Raw genomic sequence first — 17210 nt, forward strand, 5'->3', positions numbered from 1 at the left:
GGGGTCCTCATTTAAAAAATCCTGAAGGTAGGAAGGGCATTTAGTATTCTTATTTTACAAATAAAGAAAATTCAACTCTAAAACTTTAATTAGCTCTCGGGAAAAAAACGGTCCTGGGAATCCTGCTTTAATCAGTATTTCAAAGAATCATGGATCTGAAATGATTTTGTAGGGGGCTTGGCTCAGATTCTTGCATGTTCAGGCTTCAATGATCTCATATAAATATAAATGAGAATAAAAATATTTTAACTGATGCCGAGTTCAAATCATCTCTGATTAGGTTGCTTATGATTTTCTTTCTCTCAATGACAGTATAAAGGTTTTAATAGAGCAAGGATTTGGTAGCACATCAATGTGGTTTCATACCCTGGATATATAAATACTGCTGTGTGGTCTGGGTAAATTTCACCCTCTTTGAGGCTCTATTCCATCTGCAGTAATGACATTTACCTTCATGGGTTGTTTGGGGAGACATGAGATGATGTATGTAAAATGTTGGCATATTGAGATATTCAATTTCTTCTCCTTTCCCCTATTACATAGATTATTACATAAGAATAAGCAGTATTTGTTTTTTATTGCATATTTGATATATCTCAATAACTGGCCTATACATGTTTTACATCGTCACTGTGCAATATGGTAGCCATGAGCCACAGCCTGGCTATTGAGCACTTGAAGTGTGACCAGTCGAATTAAGATGGCTGTATGTGTATAATACTGGATTTTGAGGCATGGTATGAAAAAAGGAGTGTAAAATATCATATTAACAACTTTCATATTGATTACATGTAGAAATTATAATGTTTTGAATATATATGTGGTAATAAAGTTATCTTTTAAGATGTGGCGATGAGAAAATTTAAAATGATTTATATCATTTTAATGTGGCTTAGAATTATATTTCTGTTGGGCTATACTCATCTAGACACTATACATCCATGGTAGAGGGGGAAGGGAATGTTTGAAAATCATGTGACCATTGCCTTCTAGTCTTGTTGCAGAGTCCTCTCTTAGCAAACCCTCGTGTTATCATCCCTCCTGAGTGATAGTCTCTTTTTACCACTAACACTCCTTACCATCCTTATGGTGGAATCTCTCTTCCTGCATCCCACATCTCTTCCCTGAATCTCATGCGTGAAAGGGAAATCACTTTCCAAACATTTCCTTGTGGGTGGTTCATGATATGTCAAACTCAAGGTGTACTCATCAATTTTTATTCCCCCTGTGGGGTCTCCATTGCACTCTGCTCGTCTCCTACCAAGCTGCATACCACCCACTCACCCTTACAATTGTGCACTTTCTCTCTGTTTATCCGTTCATTATTTATTTTGAAATACCTCCCATGCATCAGACACTGAGCCAAGTATTTGCTGTATAAAGTTAGACATGATAAAATGGAGCTCCCACACTTATGCAACATACAACCCAACAGGAGCAATACAGAAACAAGGGCACTGTGATAAACAATGATTCACTTTGTTAGTTTAATCCTTTGTGAGCTAACATTTTGACTGTACCCTTGCAGTCAATGACTATCTGTGGAAACTGGTAATGTCAGAGTAATTATGGGTATGATAAGGCAGCTGGCTCTACCCTCACCCCTCGGTCTGGAAGCCACAATTACTGGAGGTGAGGGATAGTGATCCAGCTGAAAGTGAAGATAATCAGCTACGTGCAAATAGGTTGCCCCTGTACCAAATTCCATATAAGAACCACCCTAAGTCATTCCTCATTTCCATGTTAGGTCCTTTCTTGGTGCATTATAAGGATTCCAAACATTGTTCTAAAGCCATTTGGGGGCTGAATTCAAATCCCTGCTACTGGGTGTATGTGGCGTTGGGTAATTTCCTCATCTGTGAAATGAAGGAGAAAAATGTTACAGGAAATAACATACTTGACACTCCCCCCCCCAAAAAATTATTTTAGGATGTAGTCATGGAAACAGGATAGGCCAGATTTTCAAGGCAGATCTTAATATCAAATATTCTATCTCTTTGTCCCTATAATGACACTTGATTCTTATAGTTTTCAAACTGGGCATGCTGGGTGTTGGGGAGGGGATGTCGAAAAATATGCTACAGGGAGTCCATTTTGATTTGAACATTGCACAGAAGTCCAAAATGTGTGCAGACATTTCAGAGTGTACTTTCAGAAGGGCTCTTTTGCTGCACACACACACACACACACAAAAAAGCAAAGACCAGACATACACCATTACTAGCACAGGTAGTGAAAGCATATTCCAACAAAATCTCAATATATATTTATGCTTTTCCATGGGGGAGGGTAAATTGGCATGAAATCAAGTTTTGAAATTTAAAATTGTAATGTATGTAGAAGATGAAGTTGTTGCAGCTTCCATTACAATTTTCCTTGTTACCTCCCTCCTTCCCAACTTTCCTTCCCCTAGGTAGTTTACTCTGCTGCAGATGATTGAAGCCTGTATTCATTTTGCTCACAAATTGCTGGTTTTGCCTGCAAAAGGCCCAGTGCACTCAATTAGCTTTTAGAGCATTTCCCATTTACTTCCTCTGTTCATGAGTTATCAAGGTTGTGTTCATTTCAACTAGTGCAAAACTTGTTTCTGGCAACACAAGTCATAGAGAAAGAGCAGTGTACAAATTTGGACCAATGGAAAAGCAATGATTTTTTTTAAAGCACCAGCAAGGGTAGAGCTTGAAATATTACATATACTGACACCAGATCAACTGTCAATTATCTCCAGGTCACATGAGTCTCCTTTTCCCTCTGACTTCCTCAAAACAGGGGAAGGAGAGTGGGAGGGTCCATTACCTAATTCTTTGTGTGGGATTTCCTTCTTTTATTCTGTGGTAAAGATTTCTGATTGAACACAGAAACAGTGTCAATTTAGCACTAGTGGATGGAGGGCAGAACAGTGCACCTACAGGAATTTCCCAGTTAAATAAAACATCAAATAAAATGACAATATGTTATTCATTCTAACAATTTTGAGTAACAGACATAATTCTAATAGGAACCCAGATCCCACTCAGTGTTACTGAATCTACTTAAACTTTGTTTGCTCGACTGGAAAGAGGATAGATAAGATGGTGATTTTAAGTATCTTCCAGTTAAGTATAAAACAACAGTGTTAAGACAAAACAAAAGTGCCTATGAGTTTTTTCTAAAATGAGCTGGCTTGAATGCAATATTTGGCTTCATGGAAGGCTCAGAGGCATTTCCCCCCTGTCTGGGCCAGTGTACATAGTCACTAAATCCTAGAATGTCCTAGAAAAGCAGACATCCAGTTTAACTCCTAATATTAGAGATAAGGACATGGAGAGTCAGATATCAGACAAGATCACACAAGGGGCCTTTTCAGAGTCAGATCTAGCACCCACTCTTAGCAGTCCTGTACTGTTACCTTGGTTCACCCATCCATCCATCCATCCATCCATCCATCCACTCAACAAATGCTATTGAAGGCTTACTATGTGCCAAGCACTCTGCTAGGTGCTGCAGCATAGTGGCACATAGGACAAAGTATATGCTCTCCTGGAGTTTGGGCAGGGATACAAGGCCAACTGGCATCATCATCACTGCTGTTTCCAGCCTTCTGGGATTTGCAGCCCTTGACTCTTGAACAGTGCCATCTGACCTGTCTTGTCCACTTTTTCTCTTTCTCTTCACTATTATCTCTTCTGCATCCTTTCCTATTTCTTCATAGCCCTGTCTTTCTAAGACAAATCGGGCTTTGCTAAATTCCTGTAGCTTCCCAGCAGTAAATATTCAGATTCCTTCTAGAAACATTCCCATTCATGATTTTACAGAGCACCTCTTCATTTATAAAGGTACAATTGTTCTCCTCCAAGGTGGTTTCTTAATTGGGTACCAGGGACTGGGCTAAAGACTTTATTAGTATAAGAAAAAAAAACTGTTGGAATTTACTAAATAAAAATAAACCTTCCCTCATAAAAATTCCAAGTTCTAATTTTAACATATATATTATAATGTCATATATATATATATATATATATATAGTACCTACATTTTTATTATATTTATATTTATTTGCAAATCTATGCACAAACACTTTTTTTTACTCCGATCAGCACACAAATTTGGTAACCATAGTCTGAGGAAATGAGTTTTGAGAATTCCATCATGCTCCATGAACATCTTGTACCTTGAGATGACCCATCACAACTTTTTGCATCAAGCGGCTCCACTTGGACTTTGGAAATATAGAAGTGTGTCCCAAGTCATGTTGCAGAAAAAAAACACTGAACCTAGAAGAGATTAAGTTGTTGTTAGAGAGGTTGAGGAGTTAAGAAGAAATTAATCAATGAGCCCGCCCATAGATTCAGGAGCCCATTGGAGAAGAATGGTGGGGGATCTCATCTGGCCCCAAGCCAAGTTCACTTTCTATTTCCCACACATTGCATTCTTTCCCACTTGTGTGCCTTTGTGAACTGAGTTCTTTCAGCCTAGAACATTTTCCTTACCACTGTCAAATCTTCCAGTGAGGAGGACAAAGAGTATGGCCTTTGGAGTCAGGCAGATTTGGGTTCTCAACTGTTCTTTACCATGTATGTGTTGCACAGATCTTGGCAGGTTACTCAGTAGCTCTGAACCTCAGCTCTTCATCTGATGGGTAGGGATAATAATACCTTACTCATGGACTGTTGGCAAACTTAAATACCTCCAAAGTGCTTGGCTTATGTTAAGCACCAAACAAATATTTGTTTCCTTTCCAGTTTCCAAAAGAATTGCTTTTCGAGGAATAAAGCAAGTTGACTTTACAAAAAATAAATAAATAACATATCATAAATTCTGGAATTAACTTGGACATTAATTTTCCATAAAACCTTCCCCAGTTATCCCCATGAGAATTAAATGCCTCTTTCTGCTTTAACAGCATATGCTGGTTCCTCTCTTTGGCACCGATGTCATTCTGTCACATAGAATGTTTACCAGTTTGAACATCGGTCTCCCCAGTGGAAGACTCTTTTCCCCAGGGAAGGAACCAGGTGCATTTCCTTTCATGTCCCCCCCACAGTGTTGTGCTCACAGAAAGCCGTGTTCAGAGATTCACATTTCATTCAACAAAGATTTATCCAATGCTCTGCTGGTGCCAGTTTGATGACAATTTATGGTGGAATCCATAAGTTCAGGTTTTTAAGTTTTTATGTAAATTCCAGTTAGTTAACATACAGTGTAATGCTGGTTTCAGATATACAATACAGTGATTCGACACCTCCGTACAACCCCCAGTGCTCATCGTGACAAGTTCACTCCTTAATCCCCATCACCTATTTCATACATCCCCCCACCCCCTCTCCTTTGGTAACCATCAGTTCATTCTCCGTAGTTAAGATTCTGTTTCTTGATTTGCCTTTCTCTCTTTTTATTGGTTGGAAGATGAATAAAAGATAAAGGTGAGTGTTACATGGCTGAGAAACGACTTCAGTTACTGAACTGGTATGGATACAATTGGGCAAAGATGAGCATCTGTCATAAATTAAATATTTCCTATGTGCTAGTCATTGTGCTAAGTGTTTTACACGTTAACTTCTTTAGTAGAGAATATTTACATAAAGATTGTTATCCCGTTTTACAGACAAAAGACTGGGGCCTGGCAAGATGTGGTAACTTGCTGGTGTCAGATGTGGATTAGTAGCTTGCCAGGAAGTGTCAGGAAGCAGCTGGTGCAGGTCTAAAGGGAGAAGGAGACAATTCTGAATCGTCCCCTAAAGCCACTGCTTGATTTTAGGGTACGTGCTTACCTGGGAAATTGTGAGAAGGAAGGAGATGAATATTGTCACAGGCCAGCCACTGCCAAAATGCCACACTATTAGCCAAGCCAGAGTTTCTAAAATCAAGACCTGGGCGAAGTGAAGGAAGAAGAACACTGGGTTGACCTTGAACATGTTCATGGCCTCTAATGTTCTCCGCAATTCTCGGACATCTTCCACCAGCTGGGACTGAGAAATAAATGTTCAAGGAAGGAATTAGTTCCCTCAGGGAACACAAATGAACACAATTAATAATCTCTTTTATTACTTTATTAATACCTTACTTTTATGAATAGAAATTTAAGGATATTAACAAATTTAATTGAGCAAAATTAAAAACATAAAACTATGAGCAAACAAAACCTTTTAAAAAGGTTATGATAATATTTTTTTTTCAGGAGAAGAGAAAAAATGGGTAGTGATTTGTAAACTGTCCTCAAACTGTTTTGGAACTCAGAAACAGTAGGGTCTGGCGGGGAGGTCTAGGAGTTATTGTCTAACAGTTGTTAGGGGAGTAGTGTCTCACAGTTGTCTTTTAAATCATCAGTATTGTTTCAGGTATTGATTGATCACCGATTATGCTTCAGGGAACTGTGTGGTCTATATGGACTTGTGTTACCATACATAATGGTACACTTTACACAGAATTTTCTACCTCATCATCAGATCAGTTTTGCAAAGGACCCTTTCATTAAAGATGATCAAAATAGAAAAATGCAGTTCATGTAAATTGGTTCAAAGGAAGACTTTCCTGTGAGCTGCTTGATGGGCCCCTAGGAACAAAGCAGGATCTCTTGTGGCATTAGTGTGTGTGTGCTGATGTGTATGTGTGTCTGTGTGTATGTGTGGGACGGTAAGTTTCCCGGTCCTATGTGTGTGTGACATGCATATGTGCATGTGTGTGCATGGTCAAGGCTAGTATTGGTTTACAAGCTTGCCAATCAAACTGGAGAGTCAGTGCAAGAGATGGGAAGAAATATCTCTTAGCTTAACGACTAATGGGTTTGAAACCAGGACAGTTGACACAGCGACCAGGGCATAAGAAAGAAAACAAGACTGTTCAAGGAGATACACAAAAGGAGAGAAATTTGTAGCATAAAAAGAAAAAGCTATGAACATAATTCTAGAAGCAAAATTTTAATTTGGATTGGGGCCAGAAATAAGTGACTTGGAATCCCAGTTTTCTGATACACCAACTATGGGACTTTCAGAAAGCAATTTATTTTCCTTGGACTATAGTTTCACCAAATGTAGAAAAGGCTTCTGTTATGATATATTCACGTCTTTCATTCAATACCTATTTATGGAGTCTGTACTATATGTCTGATCCTGTGCAGGGGGGTTCTTGAGTACACAGAGATAAGCAATATAGATAGATAGATACTTGGATACATAGATAGATACATAGATAGATAGATAGATAGATAGATAGATAGATAGATATTCCCTGCTCTCATGGAACTCACTTTAAAAGACACAGACATCAAACATTTTTATAAACAGTCACTGGACAAAAATTGTATCTAGATATATCTGGGCAAAAAAAGAGGTACTTGGAAACATGGAAATTCTGTTTGGTACAGGACCAAACATTTCTTTCCTTTTTACACAGAGGTTTAAGAATTCTGAGTGTCTAACGAGGATGACATTATTTTGTAACATGTAGAAGCTACTCATTTATGGTATAGCAGGTTCACCCAGCCGTGATGTCAGGCATCTCACAGAAAATGATCAATTCTTGGATATGTCAGGAATCACTCAACTGGCTTTTGTCCTCATCCCTCCGCATGTTTCTGAGTCCTGAGACCCCACTCACACTTTTGTGTCTCTCTTGGCTAGGCTCTTCTGGGGCAAGCTCTCTGATGAGCAGCGGCTTAAGGTACAATTTTACAATGTCAAGGTCCAGGTGCATGGCTCTGAAGACATCCTGTAAATCACAGAGAATTGATAGAGGCTTAGGAGACACATGCTTATCTACAGAATAGTCCCCTTCCTTACCTTATCCTGTGCCCATCTTGGGAATCAGCAGACTCTATTACAGAGGATTTCTTCTAACCCCAGGTTGATGTCTCCAGTTGAACAATCAAAATTACCCTTGGAGATACTTTGTGAAAGCTTCATGCTGGAGATCCCCCAGCTTGATGCACTGCTTCATTAGGCAAGCCCAACACAGCCAGAATATTCCTGATCATTGGAAGGGATCACTGTTTACTTTATTGAGCACCAGAAGAATTAATTTGCTGGAGTTAATAAGCCATGATGAATCCTTAAAGTCCAACATCAGGCTTGGTGGAAGTTGCCCACACAGAAACATGCAGCAACCATGACTAGCTGTGAAAAGCACATCTCCCATCAAATCTCCCTCTTGGTTCCTGGCCAAAGCCAAGAGGAATGAAACATTTGAGTTAAGTTATTTTTTTTAAAAAACTGGTTAAAGTTGACGTTGATAGTGTAGGATTAATGCACAGGAGAGAAAGGGAGTACAGCCCTTGAGGTCTGAGCTGTCTAAAGTACACGCTTTTCACAAAGTTTTTCACTGGAGGGGTCTCATCACTCTTTCTAAACAGTGCTAGGGCAGTCTCTGCAAGGGTTGTGACAGCCAGGCGCATAGAGGTGACCAACTGCTTTTCCCCATCTCAGGTCCGTGTTAAGCAGCACCTTGTGGATAGAGGCTATGTGAAGTGTGGTGGTTCCTATATCCTCCTTATATTTGGAACTAAAAGATATTCTCTTTCTTTCCAGGGATTTAAACCATTTTTGGGGAAGGAAAATTCTCCAAGAGGTGGAATTTCTAGGATTTCTGCTAATATGACTTTGGGTACAGGAGTTATTAAAAGTGAGGGAATACAATCAACATCATAAGTTGAAAACGTGGAAGCCACACCCACGACTCTAAAGTGCTGGCATCCCCTAGTACTGACTAGGAAAATGGACCCTGGAGTGGCCTTTCTTCATTTAAATTCTAGTTTCTACTTACTAGCTGTGGAGCTATGAAGCTGTGGACAAGTCTCTTGACCTTGTCTGTGCTTCTGTTTTCTCTAACACAAGGGTGATGACAATAGCCAACCAATTCATAAAGTTACTTTAGGGATTAAGCGAGTCAACATATTAGCCATCTTTCTTGTATGTATACTTCTAGTGCTAAGAACTTACTATCTACATTCTCTTCAATACAGCACCTCAGAGATTTTCTTCCTATACTCCAATGCTTAATGTGTAATGAACTCTGAATTATTTTAGTGAAAATAATGAAACTTCCATGTTCAAAGTGCAAAGCACCTTTAGATACATCTAAGAACTACGTAGAAGCCTACTTTCTAAGAAGGTGTTTATGTAATGAATAACATTAATTAGAAGGGTGCAATATCTGCTTTTTAGACTTACTTCTCCTTATGGTCTCTAGGTTCAATGATATAAAAAGGGCTTTGTATTTGCTAGAACCAGTCCAGTCCCTACTTTCCATTCTGCTTCTGTATACTTACTCTGACCCCCTTTGGAAATGCTATACTATATAATTTCACATTCTACAACTTTAAAACTTAGTTTCCTGAGCCAGGAAGACAGCCATCCAGTGATTAAGAAGGCTATTAAGTATTTCAGAATGATCCATATTGGCAAAATATTCTACCTGTTCTTTAAGAGCAGATAGGATGGAAAACATTCTGGTGGACCAAGATAAGAAGGTAGAAGAAAGGTAAGCCATTGAAATTTCATTTTGCTGTGAGCAGTCATTCAGAACCTGGAGCAGTGTGCTGACAAAAACATTCTTCTGGGTTCATCGTTTGTTTGTTTGTTTGTTTGTTTGTTTGTTTGTTTGTTTGTTTTGTTGGTTGGTTTTGGTGGGGGTTTATTTGTTTGTTTGTTTTTTGATTCACAGCAAAATCCATAGGCAACACTGCAATAACAGATCCTAAAGACCAACAGAGTTTTTCCAGAATAGTAAGCCTTGCCCTGCCATGTGGACCTCTTTTCATTGTACTGATGAGCCGTACAACAAAGGAGTTTACATAGTCTTAGAATATTCAATGTAAAAGAATTTCCTAATAGAGTCTGGATATTGTGGAAGTTGTGAAATCCTCTTTTTGGAACACCTGTAAAAACAGGCTATGTTATCATATCAACACACTTGGGCGAGTATATTCGTGCTGAAGGAAGGAGAGGGGGTAAAATGAAGGGGAGACGGGATAGTGCTAACTTCTGTTGAGCGTATCTTGTGTACCAGACAATCTATGGGCCAACTCATAATCATCACCTTAGATCTGTGAGGTTCCATCATTTGTGCTATAAAGATAAAGATACCAAGTCTTTGAGGAGAGAAAGTCTTGTCCAAAATGCCACAGCAAATAGGTAAATAGTAGAGCCAGGATTTGAACTAAAGTCTATGTGACTTTAAAGCCATGAAGCTGTAACAATTTATTCTATCCTTAACATGTATAATTCTTTTTCTGAAAGGCCTCTCAAGAGAGAAGTGATGCCAGATAGTTTGGGGTGATGCAAAAATCTGTATGTATCTGCTGGGCATATAGTAATGATACCTCTCCATATTAGGTTTTAATCCCCTGAATTGCTTTGCCTCTGGCTTCAACCTGCCTCTCCAGGCTTACCTTTCACCTCACCCTTCATGAGCCATTTGTCCACCAGACATCTTCCCATTCAATGAACATTCCATGCCTATCTATTGTTCTGAAGCTTGGCACATACTGTTTCCTTTGTCTTAACTACCTTCCTCCATTTTCTCTCTATAAATACTCTTCCTCACCCCTCAAGATTCAGATTCAATAATGCCTCCACCTAACTTAGGAAAGTTATTTACCATCTCCTGTGGCTCCTGTAGCCCCTAGAGCTTTTCAAATTATATTATAATGAAACTGTGTACCTGCCCCCTTCTCTAGTGGTCTTTGTGTTTTTCTTTTTTAAAAATTAGCATAATATTCATATAGCCTTATATTGGCTTCAGGTGTACAAAAGAACGATTTGATATTTGCATGCATTGCAAAATAATCACCACAATAAGTCTGGTTAACATCTGCCCCCATACATAGTTACCAAATTCTTTTTCTGGTGATGATAACTTGTAAGATTTAATCTCTCAACACTTTTCAAATACGCAATACAGTATTATTAACTATAGTCACCATGCAAAACATTACAACCCCCATGATTTATTTATTGTAGCTGGAAGTTTGCACTTTTGAACTCCTTCACCCTTTTATCCCACCCGGTACCTCCTGCCTCTGGTAACCACCAATTGGTTTTCTGTATCTATGAGCTTGATATTTTGTTTTCTTTCTTAGATTCCACATATAAGTGAAATCATATGCTATTTTTCTTCCTCGGTCTGACATATTTCAATTAGCATAATGCCTTCTGGGAACATCCAGGTTGTTGCAAATGGCAGGATTTTGTTCTTTTTTATGGCTGAATAGTATTCTATCAGGTGTGTGTGTGTGTGTGTGTGTGTGTGTGTGTGTGTGGGCGTGCACGCATGCATGGGCATCACATTTTCTTTATACATTCATCTGTAGCTTTGTAGTATGTACTGATATCAGGGAATCCAGGTGGGTTATTTCTCAAGATTGCTTTGACTATTTGGGGTCATTTATGGTTCCAATACAAATTTTAGGATTATTTAATCTATTTTCATGAAAAATGCCATTGGAATTCTGATAGAGAATGCATTGAACCTGTGGATTGTTTTAGGTAGAATGGACATTTTAACAGATTAAATCTTCCAACCCATGAGCACAGAATACCTTTCCATTTGTTTGTATCTTCCTCAATTTCTTTCATTAATGTCTTAGTTTCTAGGGTGCAGGTCTTTCACCTTCTTGGATAAATTTGTTCCAACGTATGTTAGAGTTATTGAAGACGAAAGCCATGTACTATTGATTAAATTATTCCTACTGTCTCGTTTTGCCTGGAATATGGCATGTGGCTCAGTGGATGCCTCATGAGTAAGGGAAAGGAGGAATGAAGAGATGAATATAAGCTTTCTCTAACAAAGAAAAAGTTGGGAGCATTCAAAAGTGTTGAGCTCAGAGGATACAGGTCTTAAGAACCAGTGTCTCTTCCCTACCCAGCATCTCCCATTTTCATCTGTTAGCTTTTTGGCTCCCTTCTTAACCATAATCTCTACTCCTTAATCTATTCATAAATTTGTACCAACATTCATTTCAAAACGGGTTATTTCGACACAGGCCTGAGACAAACCCCTGCATTTACAAACTTAAGTACTATCAGGAGGTTGTCCCCTGCACAAAGGCACCCATCCAAGAGGGTAGGTATGGGCTGAAATCCAGCAAACGTTCTGTTTGCCAAATCTTGTGCTGCAACCACCCAAGGAGTGTGCCTTCCTAATTCACACTAAGGCACAGTGCAGGGTAGCAAAGGACTAAGCTGCCTTATATTAGGGAAATTACTTAATTTCTCAAGCCTCAGGTTTTTTTTTCTAAATGAGGATAATAATGTCACCCACTCTGCCTAATGGGTTTACTAATGCTTCCATTCATTTATTCAGTCATTCTATAAAACCTTATTGAGGATCTTATCTTAGCCTAGTAGCTAAGAGATTTGGTTTTGAAAGCCAGACCAAATAAATAAATTAATAAGTGATTGCACTTTTTGTATTATATTTAGTTTGTCTGGGGGAAGAAATTCTGGAAATAAAACACCAGTGAGAAATATATATACACTCAGTCACAAAACAAGGTAACTAGAACATGGATTTTGATTTACTCACCTCACAAAAGCTCACCAGACTAGTCAACACCCAACCACATATGCATTACCACATCTTTGAGTAATTTCTCTTATGCTTACCCGTCTCTGGTCTCATGTGCTCCAAGGCAAAGGCTAGAACAAGTCCCCTCATATTCTGGGTAGTACATGAATTATGAATAGGTCAGTTTGTAAGGAGAATGCCGTCTTTGCCCTTTATCTGGGAGAAAGCCTTTTCGGAATGGAGAATGTTCACTTAAAGTCACCCAGATTCCCCTTCACCCACAGGAATAAGCAAAGGGCTATTTTTCCACTGCAACTCATTTCATGGTTTGAGAACTTTCAGTATTTGAAAGCTCTTCCCTATACCAAGGTTTTTTCTGCCATACTTTCTGCTGAGCTCCAGCCCCAGTTCTCTGTCTCTCTGCTCTCCCTCCCAAACCTGCTCATCCTCCTGGCTTCCCTATTCTGTCATGGACATAGTCACCCAGTTCACTATGTCACATATGCACAAGTCAGACAGACTGTTTCTCCACGATTACTCAACCAGTCACTCATCACATTTTATAAATTATGTCTCTTAGACATCCTTTGCAGCTACCCCGTCTTTTCCATTCCTGTGGTCAGTGCCTTGTTAGGACTTTCAACATGTTCCCTGGGCTCCCTCCTTCATTTTGGCTGACTGTTCTTCAGTGCAGCCATCACTTAGCTGCCAGACTGGCCTTTCTGAAAGAAAGCATGTCCTCATGGCCCATCTTCACCTTTAGTGCCTCAGCACCCCCCCCTTTCTCTACTTCTCCAACCTATTTTCTACTTGAATCATTGTTCTGGTGAGAACCAGATAATTTAAGAAATGTTGACAAACCAGAGAAGATGTAACTACTCGTACTGATTACTACTTTCACTTTCACTAATGCTTAGAAATCTGGGTTGGTTTTGTCCTGGTGATTGCCGATGGGGATGGATGCTGTGCTAGGGAAGTGTTATTATGTGTAGTGGAAGAGGAGAAAGAAGAGGAAGGCATGGCTCAGCTCTCAAGAAGCTTCCTCTCCCTCTCCTTTCTCTTTTCTCTTTCTCTACCTCTCCTTTCTCACATTCTGTCCTCCTTATGCCACGATAGTCAATGACGCCAAGCCATGGGCCAATATTGTGCTAAGCAAAAGAAGTGGTTAAGCTGGGATGCCCATTCAGGCTGGGTGTTTCCTCCTGATGTGAATCCTGTTTTCACTCCACCTCTGTGAAAAATCCTCTCTTCCTCCAGCCCTAACCTCACCTCCACTGACTGCATGCCACTCTTTTGAACTGCATACAGCTCCCCTGACTTCCACATGGTAGTCCTCCAAATAGCTGGATGAACTTTTCTATATTTCCTCTAAGTTTTGGTTATCCTTTCCCTGTCATATTGGCCTTTGGCCATCATGAGAAAGAACTTGAACTTCTCAGGGTCTTTCTTAGAGTGGGGACTTCAGAGATAATAAGTGGGTTGAACAGCACTAGGATACAAACTTGTTTTCTTTGTTCTAGATATTTTGTTCATGTCCTTGTATCACAAGGTTGCATTTATGCCTTTCATGGAACCCAGAACACACTGTTGTCTTACATGAAGACTGTGCCCACTACTGTTTCATAAGCATGTCTCATCCTCAAATGCTTTGTAACCCTATTTTAATAATTGCAAAATAGCCCATCATATGGATATATTGATAACTATATAATCAATTCTTCTTGGACTTACAGGTTGTTTCTGACTTTCCCCAGTGAACTCTTCTCAGGTAAAAATACTGGGCCTAGACTCTAATTATTACCACCATGCCATTAGTTTTAAATCATATAGTTTGAAAACAATCAGACAACTCATATGGGAAATAACGGGAACTTATGTACCCATTTTGTTTTGTGGATTTATTTGCCTTGCCTTTTCTTTGGAGAAAATTACAACCCATCTCAGAACTAAGTAATAATAAAACAAAAGCACTGCTATTTTTTTTTTTTAGTTTTTAATCTCTGCCAAGCGAGATGAAGGTATTATTATCCCTAATTTCTAGATGAGGAAGCCAAGGCTTCAAGAGTTTCATCAACCTCCTCAAGACATTCTTAGTAAGTAGTTGAGCTCAGATACAAGCCAACCCTTTTCCATTCCCAAACCTGTACTCTTAATCATTACGCTGGACCCTTAACAAGGGTTTTAGAATAGCTGACTACATGAATGAACGAATTAATGATCTATCACTATTCAGCGTTTATGAGGAAAGTAGAAGCTTCAAGGAGAGTTTCCATGTAAATAAAGGAATGGTGCTCTTCACTGAGCAGGTGCAGTCATGGGTTGAGGGCCAGCTAACAGAGACTATGCTTTCTTTGGTCCACAGTTGCCTTTCAGGGCACAACCTGCAAACACCTCTTAGGTGTTGTAGAGTAAGTCTCTGATTGTAGGTCCTTTATGTCCTGCCCTCCTTCACTAGAGAGAATGATACTTCTCCACCATGGGCTCCTCTGTTCCCAATCAGATGACACCAAATATAATCAAGATTTCTAAACTGGTGGTAAACAGGAAATAATAATCACACCTCTGAGGCTATGGATGCCAGTGAGATAAATCATAATAGTTAGAATTTAATGAAACTTTATTAAGTGTTTGGCATTGTGCTAAACACTTTACAAGCATTAGTCCCATTTACCATAAACCAGTTAGATTGGTAAGGTCATTTCCATTTTACAAATGATGAAGCAGAGGCTGCGAGCATTTCAACAACTTTCCCGTGTTCGTGTATCCAGTTGCCAAGCTCAGGCTCCCTGAATTCTGAGTAGCTATGGGGTATTACATTTGTCAGAACTCCTCTGGAGCCTCCCATTCTTCTTGAACCATCTTCTTTTGCAAGAATCTTTTCTGCAAACATTTTTGGATTTACTGACATAAAGTCTAGGGTACATGGCTGGCCACACTCAGGATTTTCATTCTTAAGATATGAATCCCAAGGTGGCATGGGTATTTTATCCTAAAGTCCTGATGGTTTTATTTTATTAATTAATTCTACCTTGTTGGATGTGGAATCATGTTTTTTTCCCTAACTTCTTAGAGATAAACATCATCAGAAAATTAAAGATTCATCAGCTCAGCTGTCTCAAGCTGAGTGAGTTTATCAGTTATTTCCAAGGTGGTTGAAGGCCTGCATCTTTGCCAACACATCATCTGAGCTGATCCTGTGACTTGGGTTAGAAAAGCACTATCCATAATTGTAGGTTTGTGTTATTGTTATTAACATTTTGATGCCTATCATGTGAATTGCTGTCTTCCTTTTACACACTCCATTTATAAGAGTCTGAGAAATTTCTAGATGGGCACAGACGTGATTTTTCCCAAATTTTACTCATGCATTTGTAACTTTCTTCTTAAAAGACAGTGACAGATGGTAGCCACACTTGTGGTGAGCATAGCCTAGTGTATAGAGTTGTTGAATCACTATATTGTACACTTGAACTAATGAAATGTTGTGTGTCAACTATACTAAACCAGGAAGCAAACAGTGACTCCAATTCAAAACACAACACCAAGAGAAAACAAGATCCAAAATACACAAACAGTATCCACTGTCAGCATCTGAGCCCATCCCAAAATAGGAGCTAGTCCTTGAGGCTTATTTGGTTTCAGGTTCTTGCAGGATAGGAATCCTGAAAAATTGGTTTGGGAGGAGATGAGCAATTGTGGAGTTTGAGCACGTACTCAAATGCTTTGGGAAAGAGAGCCAAGTCGCAGCCACCCACCAGTCAGAAGAGAGAAGGCAGAGCTTTGAGTTCCTTACCGTGGCATCTTCCCCAGCATAGTGGTTGAGGACTCGGCTCCCCCCTGGATGCTTGTTGGCCCAGCCAGTAACATCGTAGACCTTGCGATTGATCACCAGCCACTGATCAGCCTTCTGATTGTGTTTCTGGATCTCCTGCCAGCTGTACATGTTGAGGCTTTTTCTGGGCATGCCACACTTTCCATTTGCCTCCTGCTTTACAGAGATCTCTCCTCTCCCATTTGCTACTGGTTTCCCATTCGCTTGATACTTCTCACCCAGGTATGGCTGACCCTCTCCTACAAGGTTCCCATTACCTACATGCTTGTCTTCAAGCTTCATCGTCATTGTACCCCTCTGATTTCTAGGTTGGCTCCTGAAATTTCTAATATTTGCCTCTGATTAGACCATAAAATGACACTTTTCCTTCCTTCTTATTCTACTGCAGTAGAATACTGCAGTAGAATACTACTGATGCCTGCACAGAAAACTTTTTAACCTAGTTATCTCTTCACATCCTGAGAATGAGCTCATCCCCAGCCTCACACTTCTCTGTCTGTCCTGATTTTCTCTGCCCAGATAGAGGCTTGGTCACCTTCCTTCTCTCTGCTGGCTGATGTCTTAGCAGCATCCTCTTTCATCATTAAATGTCCCCTGGTAAAGAGCTTGGACCAATCACAGTTGGTCTGAAAGTTGTGGCCTGCCCCAGGGCTGTGGGGCAAGGCTCAGGTCACAGGGCTGTCCTACACTGCCACTCCATGGAGTTGGGTTCCCCAGCTCTCTGGCGTGCCTGTGGATAGAGACATTTAGGTTTGTTAATTCCACATGTGGTTGAAATGTATTGAATTGTCTTTCCATCATCTCTGTGTAATCGAATTGCCCCAACCTCTGTCTGAATGATATAGTTGACCCTTGAACAACACACAGTCAGAAAATCCACGTATAAAACTTGGACTCT

General features: G+C 39.7%; 1 protein-coding gene across 1 annotated transcript in view; it reads right to left on the minus strand.

Moving 5' to 3' along the window:
- The window catches only part of LOC131487851 (fatty acid desaturase 2-like protein FADS2B), a 30171-nt gene extending 13294 nt beyond the window's left edge, over positions 1–16877 (minus strand). The window contains exons 1-4 of the mRNA XM_058688997.1: positions 16274–16877; positions 7576–7686; positions 5743–5948; positions 4151–4247 (exon numbers count right to left, since the gene is read on the minus strand). Coding sequence (XP_058544980.1) covers positions 4151–4247; positions 5743–5948; positions 7576–7686; positions 16274–16600 — 741 coding nt within the window. The 5' untranslated portion in view covers positions 16601–16877. The remainder of the gene's footprint in view (positions 1–4150; positions 4248–5742; positions 5949–7575; positions 7687–16273) is intronic.
- Positions 16878–17210: the final 333 nt, after the last annotated feature.

This window comes from Neofelis nebulosa, chromosome 10, assembly GCF_028018385.1.
Source record: "Neofelis nebulosa isolate mNeoNeb1 chromosome 10, mNeoNeb1.pri, whole genome shotgun sequence".
NCBI lineage: Eukaryota > Metazoa > Chordata > Mammalia > Carnivora > Felidae > Neofelis > Neofelis nebulosa.